The 21,142-nt window shown below is 38.6% G+C and overlaps 1 protein-coding gene across 3 annotated transcripts in view; it reads right to left on the bottom strand.

Annotated features, from left to right (window-relative positions):
* insrb (insulin receptor b) overlaps positions 1-21,142 on the bottom strand; it is a 69,519-nt gene that overhangs the window by 30,235 nt on the left and 18,142 nt on the right. For all 3 annotated transcript variants that reach the window (XM_077716598.1, XM_077716600.1, XM_077716599.1), the window contains one exon: positions 14,796-15,344. In XM_077716598.1, coding sequence (XP_077572724.1) covers positions 14,796-15,344 — 549 coding nt within the window. The remainder of the gene's footprint in view (positions 1-14,795; positions 15,345-21,142) is intronic.

The raw sequence follows: 21,142 nt of genomic DNA, 5'->3' as shown, positions 1-21,142 counted from the left end.
ATATATATATATATATATATATATATATATATATATATATATATATATATATATATATATATATATATATATATATATATATATATATATATATATATATATATATATATGTGTGTGTGTGTATATATACATATATACATATATATATATTTCAGCAACACAGTTAGTAGTTATTTGTATATTTATTCATGTATTTATTTATTAACTTACTTATTACCTATCTATTTATGTCTAAAATGTCTTTTTCTGTGTCTGTATTCTCACCCTCTTGCTACTGTGACAACAAAATTACCCAAATACGGGATGAATAAAGTTATCCAATCCATATAATATTGATCCATACATAAGGGACATCAAATTCTAAAGGTGCACAGCCATCTTTTCAGAAGAATGAAGTCTTATTTGCGCATTATAGTGCGGAAAATACGACCCTCCGTTCCAAGTTCTTCCTTTAAGTAAGTATTGAACACCTTAGATATATATACTGTCAACAAACACAGTAAAAACAACAAGGCTAAAGTTTTTAACACACATGCCAGTGTCCAATAACACGCCACAACATCATTTCATATTTAAAGCAGCAATTTCTATTAACAGCGATTCAGCGTCTTTGTTTTTGACCTCATATTTTCTCCAAAAGGATGACAGAAAATAAAAAAAAATAAAAAAATCTGCATACGGAGGCGTTTAACGTGCCGGATGATGTCAAATTTTGGATGGAAATTTTATTGGATGATAATGTGTACTTTTTTTTTCTGGTCCTCAATCAGCCTCCATGCCAGACTCCCGCCCGGGCACATGGCGTCGTCCCCCCAGGGGCATGATTGGAAAAACAAACCCCAGCTGAGGGATTTACACAGCGGGGGTGACTCCTGGAGGAGGAGACCACCACCACCACAAAGGACAACCCGTTTGTACTGGCGTTTATGCATGTATGCACATGCATAATACATGCACACGAGGGGGACCGCCGGGACAATAGGCGAAGGAACACAGCACATGCATCGGGGGGGAAAAGGAGGGAAAGACAGTGTCCGCTAAAAGAAAAAAAAAAAAGAGGGTGCGCTTCTTCTTCTTTGGGGTTTCATGTGTAATCAACGAAGGCCCTCCAGCTGTGTGGAGCACAGACAAAAAGCTTTTCCTTGAAATACAGAAGTCAAATCAAATATATTTATTGGTGTTCCGTATGGGTTATCCCGTGAACGGACGTTTGGTCGCTGGGGACGTTTGGTCGCCGGGACGTTTGGTTGTTGGGACGTTTGGTTGTTGGGACGTTTGGTTGTTGGGACGTTTGGTTGTTGGGACGTTTGGTTGTTGGGACGTTTGGTTGTTGGGACGTTTGGTTGTTGGGACGTTTGGTTGTTGGGACGTTTGGTTGTTGGGACGTTTGGTCGGTGGGACGTTTGGTAGCCCCGGACGTTTGGTAGCCCAGGACGTTTGGTAGCCCAGGACGTTTGGTAGCCCGGGGCGTTTGGTAGCCCGGGGCGTTTGGTCGCCGGGACGTTTGGTCGCCGGGACGTTTGGTCGTTGGGACGTTTGGTCGCCGGGATGTTTGGTCGCCGGACGTTTGGTTGCCAGACGTTTGGTCGCCGGGATGTTTGGTCGCCGGACGTTTGGTTGCCGGACGTTTGGTCGCCGAACGTTTGGTTGCCGGACGTTATCATGGCATGGGTCGTGGGGGGTGCTGCAGACTATCCCAGATAACTATGGACACCCAGAAAAAAATGAATTGGTGGCCAGCCAATCACAGGGCACGAGGAGACGGACAACCAATCAGAGTTAGGGGCGATTGAGGGGGTTGGACCAGCCCAACATGCATTTTTTTGGTGACTTGGAAGAAACTGGAGTACCCAGAGAATACCCACGAAGACCAAGGAAGAGGTATAGCACCCCCCCCAGAGCGGATGAAGCTGAAATCCAAGAAAACAATGTGCCTGGACGGCAAAGCATGCGTCCTGGGGTCAGCGGGTTTTATCAATGCCATATTACAGATGTCATTCACTGCCGCGCCACGTTGATCGGCCACAGGTGAACAGACATGTGCGTGCGTCTCGGTAATAAGATTTGGAAAAAGTCCCAATGAGTTTTAAATCTAATCGGTGTGGTCCAAAGGGGGTTAGGCGGCCCCGGGGAGAGCTGTTAACACAAGACGCTAAACACGTAGCGCTGACGGATGCTATCGGCAGTGGTGGTTGACAATCATCAGAAACGGAAAAGTCGCATATTTTCTCGCATATAAGCCGGACCCTTACAATTGCCAAATTTGACAATTTCCCTCGTATAAGCCGCCCCTTAATTTACAATTTTGATCTCTATCTTGCCATTATTTATTTCCAGTGTGTTTTTTTCACATTTTAGGCAAGATATGATTTATTTTTCTTCCTTACATTTCATTCATAGGCGTCAAAATAAATGTTATTTAGCGTTTTATCTGTTTATTTGACCTCTATTTTGAAATAAATGACCATATCAGCCCAAATGTCTTAACGTTATGACGTTAGGTCTTTGTCAATTTGCAGTTTCTTGCATGCCAAGTCTAATTTATGCGCATATAAGCCTTACCCTGGATTCAGTCATCATTTTTTAGCGACAAATACACCATATATGCAAAAAAATACAGTATACGATGTTTTTTGGGAAGGTGATCTAATGCACAAGTGTCAATATCTGGTGATCTCTATTATCCTCCACAAAAAAACGGGAATTTGCTTGCATAGAATTGACATTGCGAGTGCAACGTGTGTGGTCGATAGGCTTGGAAAGTTCAAAACCTTTTTTAGATTCAACAATGCCATCACAAGACCACAGTCAGACCCTGGAGAGAGCAGGCATGATACATATTAGCTCGCTCGGACGTCATTGGGCCTGCTGATGCGCATCTACACACACACACACATAGTGTTGTAAGAGTATAACTTGCTTAGCTCAGAGCCTATTTAAGGGCTCAGCTATGGTGCCATTCAGTGTCATCTCCGATCCATATTGGGAGGTGCAAACATCACATTCTGACGGAGTACTGCTTCCTAAAACAATTAGTTACACGGACAAAGCCAAAATTAGAATCGATTTCATTTTGCTGTTTACATGACGGCTTGAGATCATGTTTCAGAGTTAAGATTCAAAAACTTTTTAACTAATCCATCAATAGTTTTTTTCTATGAGATGCAACAAATTCAGACATCGTAGGTCACACACATCTCATTATACGCAATTAGTGATTAGCGTATTTGTAACTAGCGTATTTGTGGCTAAAAAAATGACTGAATCGAGGGTAAGGCTTATATGCGCATAAATTAGACTTGACATGCACGAAACTGCAAGGTGACAAGGACGGAATGCCCTAACGCAAGAATATACGGTCATTTATTTCAAACATAAACAGATAAAACGCTAAACAACATTTATTTTGACGTTTATGAATGAAATTTAACAAAAAAATTAGTGGTATCTTGCATAAAACGTGACAAAAACTCACTTGTGCCTGCCATTGCTCGTTCAGGGAACCACCATCTTACCTAGAGATGACAAACTAGACCGCAACGGACACACTTCCTGGTTGTACTGCTCACATGACTTCCTTTTTTAATTTGTCTACATACAGGCAACACCCTTTCAGAATGTACAATTCAGCAATCGATTTAAACAGTATCTCAAAAATGCCATTTACAAATATTTTTATCAAGATTTTCCCTTCAAAGTAAAACATTTGTACTCCCTATTAAAACCATGAACATAGAGGTCCAACTTGTGAATCTGGGGGCGGCTTATACGAGAGAAATTGTAAAAATTCAACGATTTTAAGGCAATTTTAAAGGATGCGACTTATATGCGAGAGAATACAGTAGTTAACATTTTTTTCTGCATTATAAAAATATCGCTAACCATATTACAAAATTGTTAAAGAAGGCAAACTATTGCATGATTTTGATCCACCCACAACCACCAATCATATAACTATAACTTATTACAATTACTAAATAATTCCCCTTATAACATACTCAAGTGTGTCTACCAAAAAAACTAAAATAAAATGCTTAGCAAACTTAGTCAAAAACTCCCCAAACAAACAAACAAAAAAAAACATAAATTCCTCCTTATTCACGGACAAATACCTTCTAACCAATCATACATAGCGTATCTCTCCATCGACCAATCACGTCAAGCCAAAGCAAATGCAGCCATCTTTAGTAACAGGAGCCAAGGCTGACAAGTTTGGTCTATCATTTTGAGGCTCAGAAATTCCTGCATGTCTGCATACCACAGCAAGGAACAGGGTGGTGGTGGTGGTGGGGGGCCGGCAGTAGGGGGGGGCGGGGGTCTCTCTCCGAGAAAGCACAAAGCTTGAGGGGGTGGGGCACTAAAAAAAATGGGCGGATCTTTCCCAGAAGGTGGAGCAATGGGAAAGAGAAGCAAAAAAAAATGAAAGAACAATGAACGGCATTTCTTCCCATTCTTGGTGAGATCGTTTTTTTTTTTTAAGGTTTTTCCAGAGCGGCGGCGGACATCTTGACGCCCCGACTTTGTTGGTACAGTAAACAGAAGCCCCATCTCCTCATAAGGGCAATGCGGCACAAGGAAGTCTTTAGTACTAGTATGACTACGGCCTTGTTTGCGTCTCTCATTGCAGATAGAGATGGCGGTAGCCTTTTTTTTTTTTTACGGCTAGTCTTATAACTGTCACCACCGCTCCAGCACCCCCCCCCAAACACACACATATATATATACATGGATGTATTTTGGAAAGTATTTATCACTACACCTTTTATATGGGTTGTCGGACTTGTTGAGAGGAGGATGTCACCGGAATTTATAGAATTTATGATTTTTTATTGATTTTTTGGCAGTGGTGGTGGCGGTGGGGGGTGCCGTGTCGCCTGCCTGCTTCCACAAAGCACTCAAGCGGTAGTTTACATTGACAATATACGCAGTCAAGACTGGAACTACATAAAATGATGAAGTGGAGACTTCTCAAGTGGAAGGTCTATCAAAGAGAGGCGGTTAGGATGGAGAAGGGGGAAATGAGGCGTTTAGGGGAATGGGAAAAGATGGGATATGAGAGATTTGGGGTGGGTGATGTGAAGGAAAACATGTTTTGGGATAATTGACTACTATTGGAATTGTAATAGAGCTACAGAGTGATCAAATGTAATGTACATCTATATTCTTCATTTTAATTTGATCCTAAAACAGAAAGTCAACTAGATTTTATATGGGCCGGACTATTTTAGATATAATAATTAAGATTTTTTATTTTATAAATGGATTAAAAGCCCTGAATATTCAGTTTTTTATAGATCTGAAGCAATGTTTATTTTAGCTTTTTTTTAAAATATAAAATTTAGATAATATTTAGATTTTTAATTTTTATAAATGGATTAAAAGCCCTGAATATTCAGTTTTTTATAGATCTGAAGCAATGTTTATTTTAGCTTTTTTTAAATATATTTTTAGATTTTACAAAATGATTTTTGAACTAAAAACAGAAAAAAATGATTAAAAAATACAATTATTTAATTAAAAGGGGTTAAATCAGGAAATATAATATACTTCTATACTCAATATTTGAATTTTATCCTAAAACAGAAATTTGGCACTCACGATTGACTTCCCCGGACCACACAAAATGATGCGGTGGACCAGATTTGGCCCCCGGGCCGCCACTTGGACACCCATGGCGTAGATCATTGATAGAATTATTTTCGTGAAGTTTCCAAGCAGGACACGCCCACTTTCTTTACAAACCATGTCACCAAATTTGTCAGTATATCCTGAAAGTTGGAGAAATTTGTCATTTTTTGGAGCATTTTGAGGTGTACAAGAAAGCTTTTTGGGATATTTTGACTGTAAATAACATAGCAGCAATCATGGGTTAATTGCTAATTTTGTTCTGACAAGTAATATTAAAAAAAATAATGGTTCTTTTCCACATATGTCTTGAACATTATGTCCTGATGTTTTTTATGTTTTTTTTCCGATTCTGTTAAGGAATGATAGCCAAGACCTAAATCTTCCAAACAAATCCTTCTTCCGAGATTCTCAAAAGTCAAAGCTGGAAATGGACAAATCTCTAAATTAGATTTTCCTCAACGAAGTCCTCATATGACCTCCCTTTTTCTTGAAGTTCCATCCAAGTTTTTTTCCCATTTTTTTTTTCCACGCTTCTTTTCTCAAACTTACTTCACTTGAAACTTATCTCCAGGAAATGCTTCTTTTCCTAGAACTGCTGTACAGGTTTTACTCCAAAAATACTACAAGAGCAGTTGAAATGAAGTCAGAACTTTGTCTTAAATGACTAAAAACCGAAAACACTAATTTGCCGATCACTTTAAACTTGTATTTATGTGAATATACTTCAAAAACAAGATACATAATAATCATTAACTATGAATTTTAGAGCTCGTTGAAGTGTTTTTGTTGGAATTCATTTTTAGATATAATATTTAGATTCTTTTTTTTTTAATGGATTAAAAGAACTGGATTAAAATCCCTGAATATTATTTTTTTATAGAACTAAAATAATGTTTATTTTAGCTTTTTTAAAATATATTTTTAGATTTGACAAAATGATTTTTGAACTAAAAACTGAAAAAATGATTAAAAAATTACAATTATTGATTTAAAAGGGGGAAAACCAAGAAATACAATATACATCTATATCTATCATTTTAATTTGACCCTAAAACAGCAAATCAACACTCATGACTTACTTTCCCGGTCCACAGAAAACTATGCAGCGGGCCAGATTTGGCCCCCGGGCCGCCACTTTGACACCTGTAGCATAGACCTTCAACAGTCCAGTTTTTTTGGGTTAGCAAAATTATAATAATACAGCATACTCATACATAATCATCAATTTTTCTTCTTACCGACTCAAATTTGTCCTAAAAATCGTTTATAAAACATTAAACTCCACCTTATTTTATAGTTCTGGACTTAGGAATTCAAAAAAATAAATAATATTCCCAAATAATATAAATAAATGTTGACATTAAAGCAGCCTTCGAACCCTTTGACCTACACAAATAAAATTCCCGTCACCAACAAATATCTTAATGCCGTTAATGTACAAAAATGGTGGAAGGAAGCGGTCACCTGACCTGACCACAAACCTGTAAACAATCCGCTTCTCTTGAGCGTAGGGAATCTCATGTTCGATTCCCCCAACGCACAAAAACTCAACCGACTTAGAGGTCAACGTCTACATATTCAGACAACATACAACAATTAGCATTTGGGTTAAGCTAGCAAAACAAGATCTCAATTCAATGTATCCACCAGGCCACATTTTTTTCTGTTTTTGTGAATGGGCTCCTATAAACTAGTTATCTTTCCTGTGGCCGTCTCTCACATGTAAGTAATATCCCGGCGCCTCTCTCTGCCCATTAGCCTTCCCCCAGGGTGCAGTTGTAGAGATCAGCAGTAGGATGTGCTTTGGACAAAGGCAGGAAGTAATGAGGAAGTCCTTTTTTTGACAAGCCACGCTTTTAGTAGCTAGCGCTTGCCTGCCAACGAGCAGCTCAGACGGATTTCAAAAGAGTTGCGTGTCAACATAAAGCAACCGTCATTGGGTACTACGTGCACATGGGAAATTAAACTACAGCAATTTATTGCATATTAGCCGTCCCCGTGTATAAGCTGTACCCTTAAAATTGCCCAAATAAATAAATATGACTATAAGGTGCACCGCATTATAAGGCGCACCCTCAATGAATGACATTTTTCCATATATAAGGCGCACTGTATTATAAGGCGCACTGTCTATTTTGTAAACTAAGATGGCTGATGTGCATATTTAACAGTATTGTTTCAGTTCAGGCGTTTGTGTTTTTTTTAATATCAGACAGTGGTGGGTTTTTGTTTTTGTTTTTCTGTTTTTTTTTCATATATAAGACGCACTGGATTATAAGGCGCACTATATATAAACACAAACGCCTGAACTGAAAAAATACGGTTAAATATGCAGATGCCATCTTAGTTTACAAAATTTTCCATCATATAGCTCCTCCCCCACTGCAAGTTTTTATACAAAAAAATCCAAAAATTCAACAATGGCTGGCTCTAGAGGTGACTGTGTAGTGAGTGAGTGCTTCATACCTGGAAGTCAATAGCAATTACCGTATTTTCACGACTATAGGGCGCACTTAAAAGTCTTACATTTTCTCCAAAATCGACAGACAGTGCGCCTTATAATCCAGTGCACCATATATATGGAAAAAACAGAAAACCAAAAAACGAAAAACCACCAGTCGGATGTTTAAAAAAACCACAAACGCCTGAACTGAAACAATACTGTTAAATATGCAGATGCCATCTTAGTTTACAAAATTTTCCATCATATAGCTCCTCCCCCACTGCAAGATTTTATAGAAAAAAATCAAAAACATCAACAATGGCTGGCTCTAGAGGTGACTGTAAAGTAGTGAGTGCTTCATACCTGGAAGTCAAGAGCAATTACCGTATTGTCACAACTATAAGACACACTTAAAAGTCTTAAATTTTCTCCAAAATAGACAGTGCGCCTTATAATACAGTGCACCTTATAATACAGTGCACCTTATGGTCATGAAAATACGGTATATTGACCAAACTGACTATCCCGACTACACACTAAGGCAACAAAATGTCATTATTTGCTGTACCAACACAGTACGAAATACAAAATAAATCCTCCCAAGATGAAACCGTCATGGTTTCCACGCTAAAAGCTTCTAAATGATTACGGAGGTCTGACAAGTGTTTCTTGAAATGAACAGTGTGTGTGTGTGTGTGTGTGTGTGTGAGAGTGCTTGGCTGACACTTTGTGTGTGTGTGTGTGTGTTCGAGAAAGGAACGATAAAAAACAATCGCAGCGGGCAACAAAGAACGTAGGCGCGAGTAGAGTTCACCATGACCTGAACCACATTCCCGCCTGTCGCTTGTGTGTATTTGTGTGTGTTTTTAGTGAGTTGTGCAAGCATACAAAGTGTGTGTGAGGAAAAACATGTTGTGCCAGACCTCAGCAACAGTTAGATCGCAACAACAGTATGAATGACTTTGGTTCTATAATAGCTAGATTATTACATAGAGTAAGTTTAGCAAAAGAATACGATTTTTTTTAAAGAGGAAACCTCGTCCGTATGTTAACAAGTGAGGGTTTGCCTGCATGTGTAAGATCAGAAGAATGTAGGCTGTGCCTTGTCTCTTACCTCAGGCAACTTTAAACCCTATAAAAACACAACGACTGCACAGTTTCCACTCACACAAACCTTAATGTTGCATCTAATGATCGGTAGACATGTGTGCGTTATATTTTAAAACATAGGAAGGTTGTACATATGAAATTTCTCAAATATGAGATGAATAAAGTTATCTAATCTAATGTTATCTAATCTAATGTTAACTAATACGCAAGAATCATCAAGTTCCCTTTCAATACATTTTGAAGAAATTTAAATAAAATAACATTGAGCACTACATGAAGCAATGAAGTTTTACCATATTTTCTGGCATATAAGCCGTATTTGTAACCAAAAAAATCTGAATCAAGGGTATAATTTATATATGCTATACTCTTTTTTTAACCACTAGATGTTGGCAAATTAATATTTACTCTTTGTTGGTTATTTTCTGTTTTGCGGTAAGAAAACAACCATTACTGGATGAATGACTAACTTCCTTAAAATATTGATCTTAATAATGCACTTTTGATTCATAGAGTATCTCAGAAATAGCAGGTGCTACGATTTTTCTTAACATTTTTTCCATCAAAGTAACACATTTGTACTCCCTATTAAAACCATGAATATGGAGGTGAAAATTGTGAATCAGGGGGCGGCTTATACGAGAGAAATTGCAAAAATTCAACGATTTTTAGGCTATTTTAAGAGTATGGCTTATACGCAGGTGCGACTTATATACGATAAAATACGATCATAACAATTTTCCCCAAAATCGCTCGATCATTTTAAGCCCCAAGAATATTTAATAATACCAAGTATGGGACCAGAACACCATATTGGAAATACTACAACAACAAAAACAACAACAACAAAACACTACAAATTCAAAACAATTTTAGGTCTAATTCTAATCCAGTGTATCCTGAAGAGCACTGATATTAGTTTTCAATGTACCGTATTTTCACGACTACAAGGGGCACTTCAAAGTCTTAAATTTTCTCCAAAATAGACAGTGCGCCTTATATATGGAAAAAAACAGAAAACCAAAAACGAAATACTACCACTGTCGGATATTAAAAAAACACAAACGCCTGGACTGAAACAATACTGTTAAATATGCAGATCAGCCATCTTAGTTTACAAAATCTTCCATCATATATCTCCTCCCCCACTGCAAGATTTTATACAAAAAAATCCAAAACATCAACAGTGGAAGTCAATAGCAATTACCGTATTTTCACAACTATAAGGCGCACTTAAAAGTCTTGAATTTTCAGACATTTATATTCTATATTTATTAAGAAGAGAGAATTTGCTGCTAAAATCTGACTACTGTTTAGAATTCTAACTGGCTCCGTCACTTTAAAAAAAGAAAAAAAAACTGTTTAGAATTCTAATTGGCTCCGTCACTTTAAAAAAAGAAAAAAAAACTGTTTAGAATTCTAATTGGCTCCGTCACTTTAAAAAAAGAAGAAAAAAACATGCAATGTGTATAGATATAAGTGCGCCTTATAATACAGTGCGCCTTATATATGGAAAAAATGTCATTCATTGAGGGTGCGCCTTATAATGCGGTGCGTCCTATAGTCGTGAAAATACGGCACTTGGGTTGAAATCGCATCCGTTTAACATGACATCTGAAACATGTTTGCATCCTTTACTACATGCAGGCACGTAAAAAGACCCAGTCGACACAAAGTTATGATGCATATGTAGCACCCTCACTCTCGTATTTCCTACGCAAAGAAGACGTGAACACACACGCATTGCCTGACGTAGCGTAAACACGCTTGCGTTTCTACAATCTTCGCGTGAACACACAAGGTCACTTCCTATATCGCTTTCCCCGTCAGAAACAATCCGGGGAGGAGTGTGCTAGGGCGCCAACATAAATGCGGGCCGCGTCGGTTGAAGTTCAAGTATAAACATGGCGGCCGGTCGTTTCGTTTTGAACAACGCCGGCCTGTCCGTCAAGACTCGGAGGCGGACTAAAGAGAGAGAGAGAGAGAGAGAGAAAACAACCCGGGCTATAATCCGCCGTCGAAAAAAATAATAATAAGCATTCTCTCCTTGCCTCACAATAGAAGCCACAGTTGCCATTTTTTTGGTCTTTTAGAAGTAAGGCCGACATGAAAATACAGTGTTCCCTCGGTTATTGCGGTTAATAGGGACCGGGACCACCCGCGATAAGTGAATTTCTGCCAAGTAGGGATGCCCCTTCAAAACTGCTTAATTTGAATTTAATTCAATTTTTTTTTTTTTGATTTTTTAAAATATTTTTTTAATTATTTTTTTAGGGTTAGGGTTAAGGGATGCCCCTTCAAAACTGCTTAATTTGAATTTAATTCAAAAAATATATATTTTTTTAATTTTTTAAAATATTTTTTTAATTATTTTTTTAGGGTTAAGGGATGACCCTTCAAAACTGCTTATTTTGAATTTAATTCAAAAAAAAATATATATTTTTAAATGTTTTAAATATTTTTAAATTATTTTTTTTAGGGTTAAGGGATGCCCCTTCAAAACTGCTTAATTTGAATTTAATTCAAAAAAAATTTTTTTTAATTTTTTAATTTTTTTTAATTTTTTAAATTATTTTTTTAGGGTTAGGGTTGGGGTTAAGGGATACCCCTTCAAAACTGCTTAATTTGAATTTAATTTAAAAAAAATGAATTTTTTGAATTTTTTGAAATTATTTTTTTAGGGTTAGGGTTAACCATAACCCCCCCTGTATACAGTACACCAGGGGTGTCCAAACTTTTTGCAAAGAGGGCCAGATTTGGTAAGGTGAAAATGTGTGCGGGCCGACTTTTAGCCTGACATTCTTTGAACCATTAACATTAAATGCAAATTAACTTTTGGGGATTTTTTTTAATTACAAATGGCATACTTTTACTTTTACAATTTTTTTACATTTAGGTTTTTACCGAAATCACAAACCACAAAAAAATTAAGAAAACTATCAAGGAAATCTAAGTTCACGTGAAACATCACATATTATTCACTATTATATGCTCACTGTAGGAACAGTGCTGAAAACAAAACAATTATCACTGCATATTCAAACTGTGATTTTGACCATCACAAAAAAAATAATGAACTGAGATTTAAGAATTTATTCAACTCAGAGGACTTAACAAATATCTTGCCTGCACTAATGTGAAGGGTGATACTGGGATCTTGACTGCAGTATGTAGTCCAGGTCTTCATCGCACGCTAACGAGAAAAAGTCAAACTCAGTTCCTTTTGCCTCTAACTGTCTCTTAATATCTAATGAAACGTCTTCAATTCTCCGTGCCACAGTATTACGAGCCAGGCAAATATTGGCAAACTCTTGCTTCTTCGCGGGACAAATTTTCTCAACCATTTTCATTACACAGTCTTTAATAAATTCACCGTCACTGAAAGGTTTGCAGTGCTTTGCAATTAGCGTTGCCACTTCGTAGCTTGCCTTTGTGGCATTTTCATTTGACTCACGGGCTCTGTGAAAAAGCTTTGCTGTGCCGTTAAAACAGCTTTCAGTTGCTTCACTTTTTCACCGCGTTCGTTCCCAGTTAGCTTGTCGTAGCTAGCATGTTTCGTCTGGTAGTGCCTCTTAATGTTGAATTCCTTGAAAACAGCCACAGTCTCTTGGCAAATTAGGCAGACACAGTTGTTTCGTATTTCAGGGAAAAAATACTCAAATTTCCACTTGTCCTGGAAGCGGCGGCCCTCGCGGTCAACTTTCCTTTTCTTGTTTACATGTTAGAAATGGGCTGGGCTGAAACAATGACGCAAGGGTCACGGCGGCCAGAGTGCGGCCACAGGGCTACTGCCATCTTCTGGTGAAGTGAAAAATAGCTTTTTGTACACATTTATTTTATACTGTGGTCAACAGTGCTGGCGGGCCGTGTATTATTGATTTCATGATAGAGGCCGTGGGCCGGTAAAAATTTGTCCACGGGCCTTAATTGGCCCGCGGGCCGGACTTTGGACATGCCTGCAGTACACCATATAGAATACAGGTAGAGAGTGTGAAATTCATGTTATAACAAAAAAAAAAGTAAAATATGTTGTCTCAATGTAATATTTGTAGTGTTTTTCCCCCCCCCAAAAAAATCTGCGAAGCTCTGAGTCCGTGATAGCTGAACCGCGTAGTTGCGAGGGAACACTGTACCAACAAACATGTGTACTGTTGATCCCTCCGGTTGCACCCTGTCTTGTCCAGTCCTGTTCTGTCCTTCCCGCTTGACTCGTCTACCATAATGCCTACCTTGGACTGCTTAGTTCCTGACTCAACAATAACGCCCGAGTCATTTGGGACTTCAAGAAAATGGCCACTCTATAATTATGAATCACTTCCTCTGACACACACACACAGGCTTTGCTTAAAGAATGCTAATCAAAGGGCATTGGCTGTCCGTGGTTGTTTGGTGGAAGATATCGGGAAGAAGTACCCGGGCCGCCAAAATGGAGCTAAAAACAAATAATCCAGCGAATAAATTGATTGAATTGGAAGTGCTGTGTTTAACTTTTCGACAGAACTGGAGGACGTTTAAGATGACGGATTTTCTTGAACTTACAACCAGTTTTTTGTTCTCCAAAGGCTTGATTAGCTTAGCTTATCTCCGATACACGTTAACATTTTTTTATGGCATGATTTATTTATTTTTTTTGTCATGAGAGGGTAGCAACGCCGATCAATTGTGTTTTTCTTCTTCTCAGGGGTAGACACTAGCTGTTTATGTAGCCATTACTGTTGATCAATTGAACAAATGTAATCATGTAAATGACTAAAATGAGTAAAAGAACAAATATTATTTTGATCTTTTGAATAAAGTGAATGGAGACATTCAATCAGCTTGAATTCGTCGTTGAAAAATACGAAAAAGGACATGAATTTGACTAGAAAAACTAACGTCAACTTAAGTGTTATTCTCTCTTTTAAAAATCTGTTGGTGGAAACATTACAAACTTATCCTAATTCATTAGAACTGTCCAATTCTGTAAAGCCCCCCAAAAAATCCAAATACAATGGATGGACACATTCAATCAACTGGAACTTTTCGTTGAAAAATACGAAAAAGGACATGAATTTGACTAGGAAAACTAACATCAAATTTAGTGTGATTCCCACTTTTAAAAAGCTATTGGTGGACAAATTACAAATATATCCTATTTCCTTAGAACTGTCCTCCAATTCTGTAAAGCCCCAAAAAGACCCCCGAATACGGTGGATGGACATATTCAATCAACTTGAATTTTTCGTTGAAAAATACGAAAAATTACATGAATTTGTCTAGGAATCTAACGTCAACTTTAGTGTGATTCACCTTTTTAAAAAGCTATTGATGGACATATTACAAATACATCCTAATTCATTAGAACTGTCCTCCAATTCTGTAAAGCCCCAAAAAGACCCCCGATCAACTTGAATTTTTCGTTGAAAAATACGAAAAAGGACATGAATTTGACTAGAAAAACGAACGTCAACTTTAATGTGATTCCCTCTTTTAAAAAGCTATTGGTGGACACATTACAAATTTATCCTAATTCATTAGAACTGTCCTCCAAGTCTGTAAAGCCCCCCAAAAGACCCCTAATTACAGTTCCTGGCTTCAGAATCTCAATTTTTAAAGGTAAATAGAGTACACTTACTTCTCTGGCAGTGGTTCTGGGACCAACATCTCCCTCTGAAGTGTCCGTTGATAGTATTCTGAGGACAGACGGTCTGACCTTGGGCCGTCCCGGGACAAACATCGCCACACTCTCTATCATTCTTGTTCTCCACGATGTAATTGTCTTCCACCGTGTCCAAGATCTTGGACCAGTCCAGAGTTGCCAGGTAACAGAGATCTGGATTCTTCTCAATCCTCACAGCCCCTCGGGTGATGTTCATCAGACTGTGAAGGCCCACTTCCTTCAGTTGTAGCATTTCGTAAATGACAAGGGCGTAATTGAAGAAGAGGTTGTTGCCTCGGATGACGGTCAAGTTGGGGAAGAGATCGGTCAAGGAATCCAGACCGTAAACCCGGAAAAGTAGCATGTAGTCGGTCACCACTTGCAGTTTGGGGAAGCTAAGACCACGGAAGTCTTCGGGCTTGGTCTTGAACATGAGGAGGATTTTTAGGTGGCCCTCGATGATGGTGCAATTCTCCAGGGAGTGGAGGTTGGTCACGTTGTTGCGGATGTCTTTACTCTGGCAGACTGCGAAGGAACAAAAGCGGGATTAAAGTTAGACCAGTTGAATTTATGGGATATTTATCGTTAGTTACTTGACAAGACATTGTGTATTAATGAAACTTTGTTATGCGGACATTTGAACTTTAAAAACAGCAGCTGTAATATATAAGGAAATATACTATGTTATGAAAAGAAATGTCTTTAATCTAAGACAAGAAATTGTAAAAAATAAAATACTACAAACCTGCCATTCTTTCTGATATTCCAGTGCAAAAAAGGAAGTTAAAGTGTTATGCTAATTAGCTATATCGCTAACAGTTGCCATCCAATCCAGTTGAACTCGAAGGGCTTGTTTTGAGGCAACTCAACTGGGGATGCTCAATTTTCTGACTTTCAATCCCATTTTTTTCAAGATTAGTTTTACCCATACTGGTCCGATATTGGGACAAAACCCAATACTGTCCAATACTCCCAAAAATTGTCCATATCAGGTGCTGAAATCCCCTCGACAGCCATTATAATGCAATTACCGTACATAAAATTGCGGCTTATACTCGAATAAATACGTTATCTAACATCCAAATCCCAGAGCTAGCTTCTTTTTCGAGATTATCTAGACACTTTAAAATAAACTCAGTGGGAAGCTTCCTATTAACTTCCCAATCTGTTAATGGTTAGCGAAACAAACATGTCAACAGTCCAAGTGCAAACTTTGACCAGCGGCATATAAATGGAAGGCTTTAAGAGACGTCTAAATGGATTGCAGCCAATAAAGCCTGTAATCACTTGACTGTCAAATAAAACCAGGTTGTTTACTACAACGGCCGTGTTGGCATGACCCTCCAGTCATTTCACACTTGCATTTTGTCCAAGTACGCAAACTTGAAAGTTGGATTTCAAAATGGCACCTTCCGGGGGAGCTACCAAGTGACGGGGGTGCCGGTATTGGCCACATCTTTTGTCAACTTTGGCGGAAACAATGGGGGAAAGTGCCTATTTTTGAGGCGTACCGTATTTACCGTATTTTCACGACTATAAGGCGCACTGCATTATAAGGTGTACTGCATTATAAGGCACACCCTCAATGAATGTTTTTTCCATATATAAGGCGCACCCTCAATGAATGATTTTTTCCATATATAAAGGCGCACTGTATTATAAGGCGCACTGTATTATAAGGCGCACTGTCTATTTTGGAGAAAATTTAAGACTTTTAAGTGCGCCTTATAGTGGTGAAAATACGGTAATTGCTATTGATTTCCAGGTATGAAGCACTCACTACTTTACAGTCACATTGTTGCTGTTTTGGATTTTTTTGTATAAAATCTTGCAGTGGGGGAGGAGCTATATGATGGAAGATTTTGTAAACTAAGATGGCTGATCTGCATATTTAACAGTATTGTTTCAGTTCAGGCGTTTGTGCTTTTTTTATATCCGACAGTGGTGGTTTTTTCGTTTTCGGGTTTTTTTCCTTATATAAGGCGCACTGGATTATAAGGCGCACTGTCTATTTTGAAGAAAATATAAAACTTTTAAGTGCGCCTTATAGTCGTGAAAATACGGTACTCGCATATAAGCCGCCCCCTGCCTTGAATTTTTTTTTGTACAATTTCTTTGGAACCCAAGCCATCTTTGTCAACCATGTACAGTAACAAGAGCCAAAAGTATCAGGAAAACAAACTATGCTATTTTGCAGCAGTTGGTGTTCTTCCCAGCTAGCGATAACGGCAACCCTACACCTACCGCGGTGCGAGTCCTGCTTATCACCTGGTCACATCAAACAGGCCTTTGGGCCAAAGCACTTTCTGTCTGCCTGCCTGCTGCAACTAATTGGATACCCGTTGTGCAACATCACAACAAAACTGCATTGCACAAGATCTGCAAAGCCACAGTGTAAAATATATCTGGCCACTCTAACATTGTTCCCCCAACCCTCTAAATATATTTATACTAAGCATCCCCACTTTATTAGGTACCCCAGGTCGGACCTCATTCTGCATCTGATACTTCTTAGTTGAACAGTTACAAAAAAGTTTTAAAAAATTCCAAAAGGAAGTCATGTGAGTACTACAACCAGGAAGTGTGTCTGTAGTGGTCTAGTTTGTCATCCTAGTTATGATAGTTTTTTACGTTTTATGTAAAATACATTTTTTTCTTGAATTTTTCTTGCGTTATGGCGTTTGTTTTCTGTCATGTTTTGTGCTTTTTAAGTCTAATTTATGCGCATATAAGCCGTACCCTCGATTCAGTCATTTTTTTAAAGACAGATATGGCTTATATGCGAGAAAATACAGTAATGGTGGAATTAGACATGTTGACAACCATGATAAGATGACTGGTGACTTTTCAATTCACTGGAGGTAAGACTTATGTCGCAAAAAAATATTTTGGAGACAAATTAAGAGCCCGGGGATCGTCCCAAAATGTAAACAGAGCTAAATCCTGACCAATCAAACTCATCTGACTAAGTCTGCAATCTTCACTCATCAGTTCCTTTACCCTAAAATATTTAAAAACATAATAAAATAATTTGTCCACACCACTACTTTGATTCAACTCAACAGGTCTTATTACTTTATACCCTCACCTCGTGGTTTGACAAAACTTCCAAAACACTGAATTCCTTGTATTGGATGAAGAATGACTTTTATCCTGGCACTAGAATAGGGGAAACTGTCTTAAAAATTAAGCCCTGCTCCCCCAAATGTGTCATTGACGACGAGATGGACACAGGAGATGAGTTGTGTATGAATAGGGAGTCATTGGGTAGTGGGAGAGAAGGATGGGAGTCAAATGAGAAGGGGGTCCGGAGCCAAAGAAGTCATCAGAGTATGGTGAAAGTTGAACTTGAGTCCGACCCGGAACGTGGAATGACGTAAGGACCTACAAGACGGTTGGTGATCACATGCATGAATGGAGGGTCTGGGTGGGGGTCAGTAAGCCTACGGACCACCAGATCCAGAAAAAATGAACTTGTATCTCAAATACAAAAGAGTCAAAACCAGAAAAAAGGACTGGTTTCAAATTGTATTCTATCGAAAACTAGACCTGGAGATGGATGGAACGGTGGGTGGGATGGGTTAGTATGGCCGGTGACCGTGACCCTTCTATTGACCACCCTTTCACTGGCCACACAAGAGGTCTTCATTACAATAACAACTTAATTAGCCTTTAACGAGCCTGGGGGAGGCGGTTGGGGGGGGACACTGAAAGGGGGTCCGTTTTTGTTCTGAAGAATGGAAAAACAACAGAACTGGAACATACTGTACTAATTTATCGGAAGAGAAACGTGGGTTATCGACCACCCTGTTGGCCGTTTCATTGATGCGGGACGGTAATTGTTGTCAAAAAGGTATCCTGAAAATGATACGTGATCAAACTTACATTTGGATTTTTATACATTATTTTCTTATTTTTAAATTAGGGCGTCCTACTGAGAATTTAATCTGGAACTGACCGTATTTTCAGGACTATAAGGCGCACTTAAATGTCTTAGATTTTCTCCAAAATAGACAGGGCGCCTTATAATCCAGTGCGCCTTATATATGGAAAAAAATAAAATGTGCCATTCATTGAGGGTGCGCCTTATAATGTGGTGCGCCTTATATATGGAAAATACAGTATTTATTTCTACAGTCAAGTTTGAAATAGAATAAGGCTGGAAAACAACAAAATATGTACTGACACTGATAAATGCAAAAAAATATATTGAATAAACAATAGTACTTCAACCAATAATGGCCTCCACGCGGAATAAAAACAACAAAATCCTAAAAAAAAAAAAAGTGCTGTATTTTCACGACTATAAGGCGCACTTAAAAGTCTTAAATTTTCTCCAAAATAGACAGGCCGCCTTATATATGGAAAAAAATAAATGTGCCATTCATTGAGGGTGCGCCTTATAGTCCAGTGCGCCTTATATATGGGAAAAATGTCATTCATTGAGGGTGCGCCTTATAGTCCAGTGCGCCTTATATATGGGAAACATGTCATTCATTGAGGGTGCGCCTTATAGTCCAGTGCGCCTTATATATGGGAAAAATGTCATTCATTGAGGGTGCGCCTTATAATGCAGTGCGCCTTATAGTTGTGAAATTACGGTAGATCCGGGCCGTTTGAGATGGGGAAGGATCGGAGAACCTCAGTGGCCCTAAATTGTGATCTTCTACCGGGCTCAGAAGCAAAAATGGCAGCCACATGTTAGCTTAGTGTGAAACCAGACCTGTGTAGCATGAAACCAGGTGGCTGTCTAACTCTGGACTGTGACAAGTTTCCTCTCCCTGACATCTTGGCTGCATGTTGTCTCATATGAGGTGATCTGCTGATTATAGATTTTGCCCACGGCGCAGTTGCTGATCTAAAGACGGGGGGAACGACTATGTGGGAGCAGTTACGGGACGCCAAGTGGTCAAAAAATATATTTGTTTGTTAATATAGCTAGTTCTCGACACGACCCATGCTATGTACGTTGTGTAGCATGATTCCATGAGAGTGATTTTCATCAAAAACATGCTAATTAGTATTTCCAAAACAAAGACCAAAGACTAAAGTTATAGAATATATTCTAAGGGACTCAAATGTCATTTAGTGGAGCGATAGCTAAAGAGATGTACTGTATTTTCTCGCATATTAGCCGCCTCCAAGTATAAATCGTACCCTTAGAATCATTGAATTTGACAATTTCTCTCGTGTAAGCCGCCCCCTGATTGAGAATTTTCACTTCCATGTTCATGGTTTTAATAGAGAGTACAAATGTGTTACTTTGAATGGAAAATCTTAAGAAGGGAGTCATGTGAGCAGTACAACCAGGAAGTGTGTGCGTAGTGGTCTAGATTTTAACAAGTCTACGATAAACTACGGTTAGATGAGTTTTTTTCACATTTTATGCTAGAAACGGCTTATTTTTTCTTAAATTTCATTCATAAACGTCAAAATACATTTTATTTACCATTTTATTTGTTTATCTTTTCATCTATTTTGAAATAAATGACCAAATTAGCCACATTATCTTACATTATGGCGTTTCGTCTTTGTGATTTTAACCCAATAATCATTTTTTGAGTGATAAATATGCAAGAAAATACAATAATCCAAGTCTGGATTGCACCAATTTCCTTCATTTAAACCAACTTTAATGACAGGCAAGACAAAATAAACTTTAGGGATCATCATCAGATCCGATAAAGGTTGGGGGAAGTTTAGCGGATTGCGATCAAGGCGTCCATTTGAGGACACGGGCAAGATGGTGTAGGGAACACCGAGAAGGGTAAATGAGAGTTTGTAGGTTGCAGCACCTGTTCTTCCCCTGGCCAAGCCTTACGATTGGGCGGCCCAAGCAAGTGGAGCTGGCCTAACCTATTTATATACAAACTCTGGGTCCCATTACAGCTGTGGCATTGGGCCAGATTGCGGCAAATCCGAAGGGGCATCGAGGGTAAAAGAGCAACAAGACCACCCGTGCCATCAAATGGCCGGCCAAAGGAATGCGGCCTAAACTAAATGGCAACTCTTCTTCTGGCGTTCGGACAGAAAGGAAGGCCAGGGGGGTGACGGAGCCACGTTAAACTCAAATCAGGCAATGGCTACAAGATGCGACTGGTCATTAACGCTGGTTTTATTTTTATTTTTAAAAACAATGAGTCACTTTTTTGACCTTTTTAATAAAGGTTGTGAAGATGACGTGGGGGGGGGGGGGGGGGGGGGTACAGCTGATCCCAGCAATTGACTTTAATTTGGGGACTAATTTTGGAAGGCCATACTTGATAGTAAGCATAAATATAGTAAGTATGAAATTATCTCAGTTGTAGCATCTTGAAAGTTTT

The sequence above is a fragment of the Stigmatopora nigra genome, chromosome 5 (genome assembly GCF_051989575.1).
Source record: "Stigmatopora nigra isolate UIUO_SnigA chromosome 5, RoL_Snig_1.1, whole genome shotgun sequence".
Lineage (NCBI taxonomy): Eukaryota > Metazoa > Chordata > Actinopteri > Syngnathiformes > Syngnathidae > Stigmatopora > Stigmatopora nigra.
Note: the sequence above shows the minus strand (reverse complement) of the source record. Positions and strands in the feature narration are given on the sequence as shown.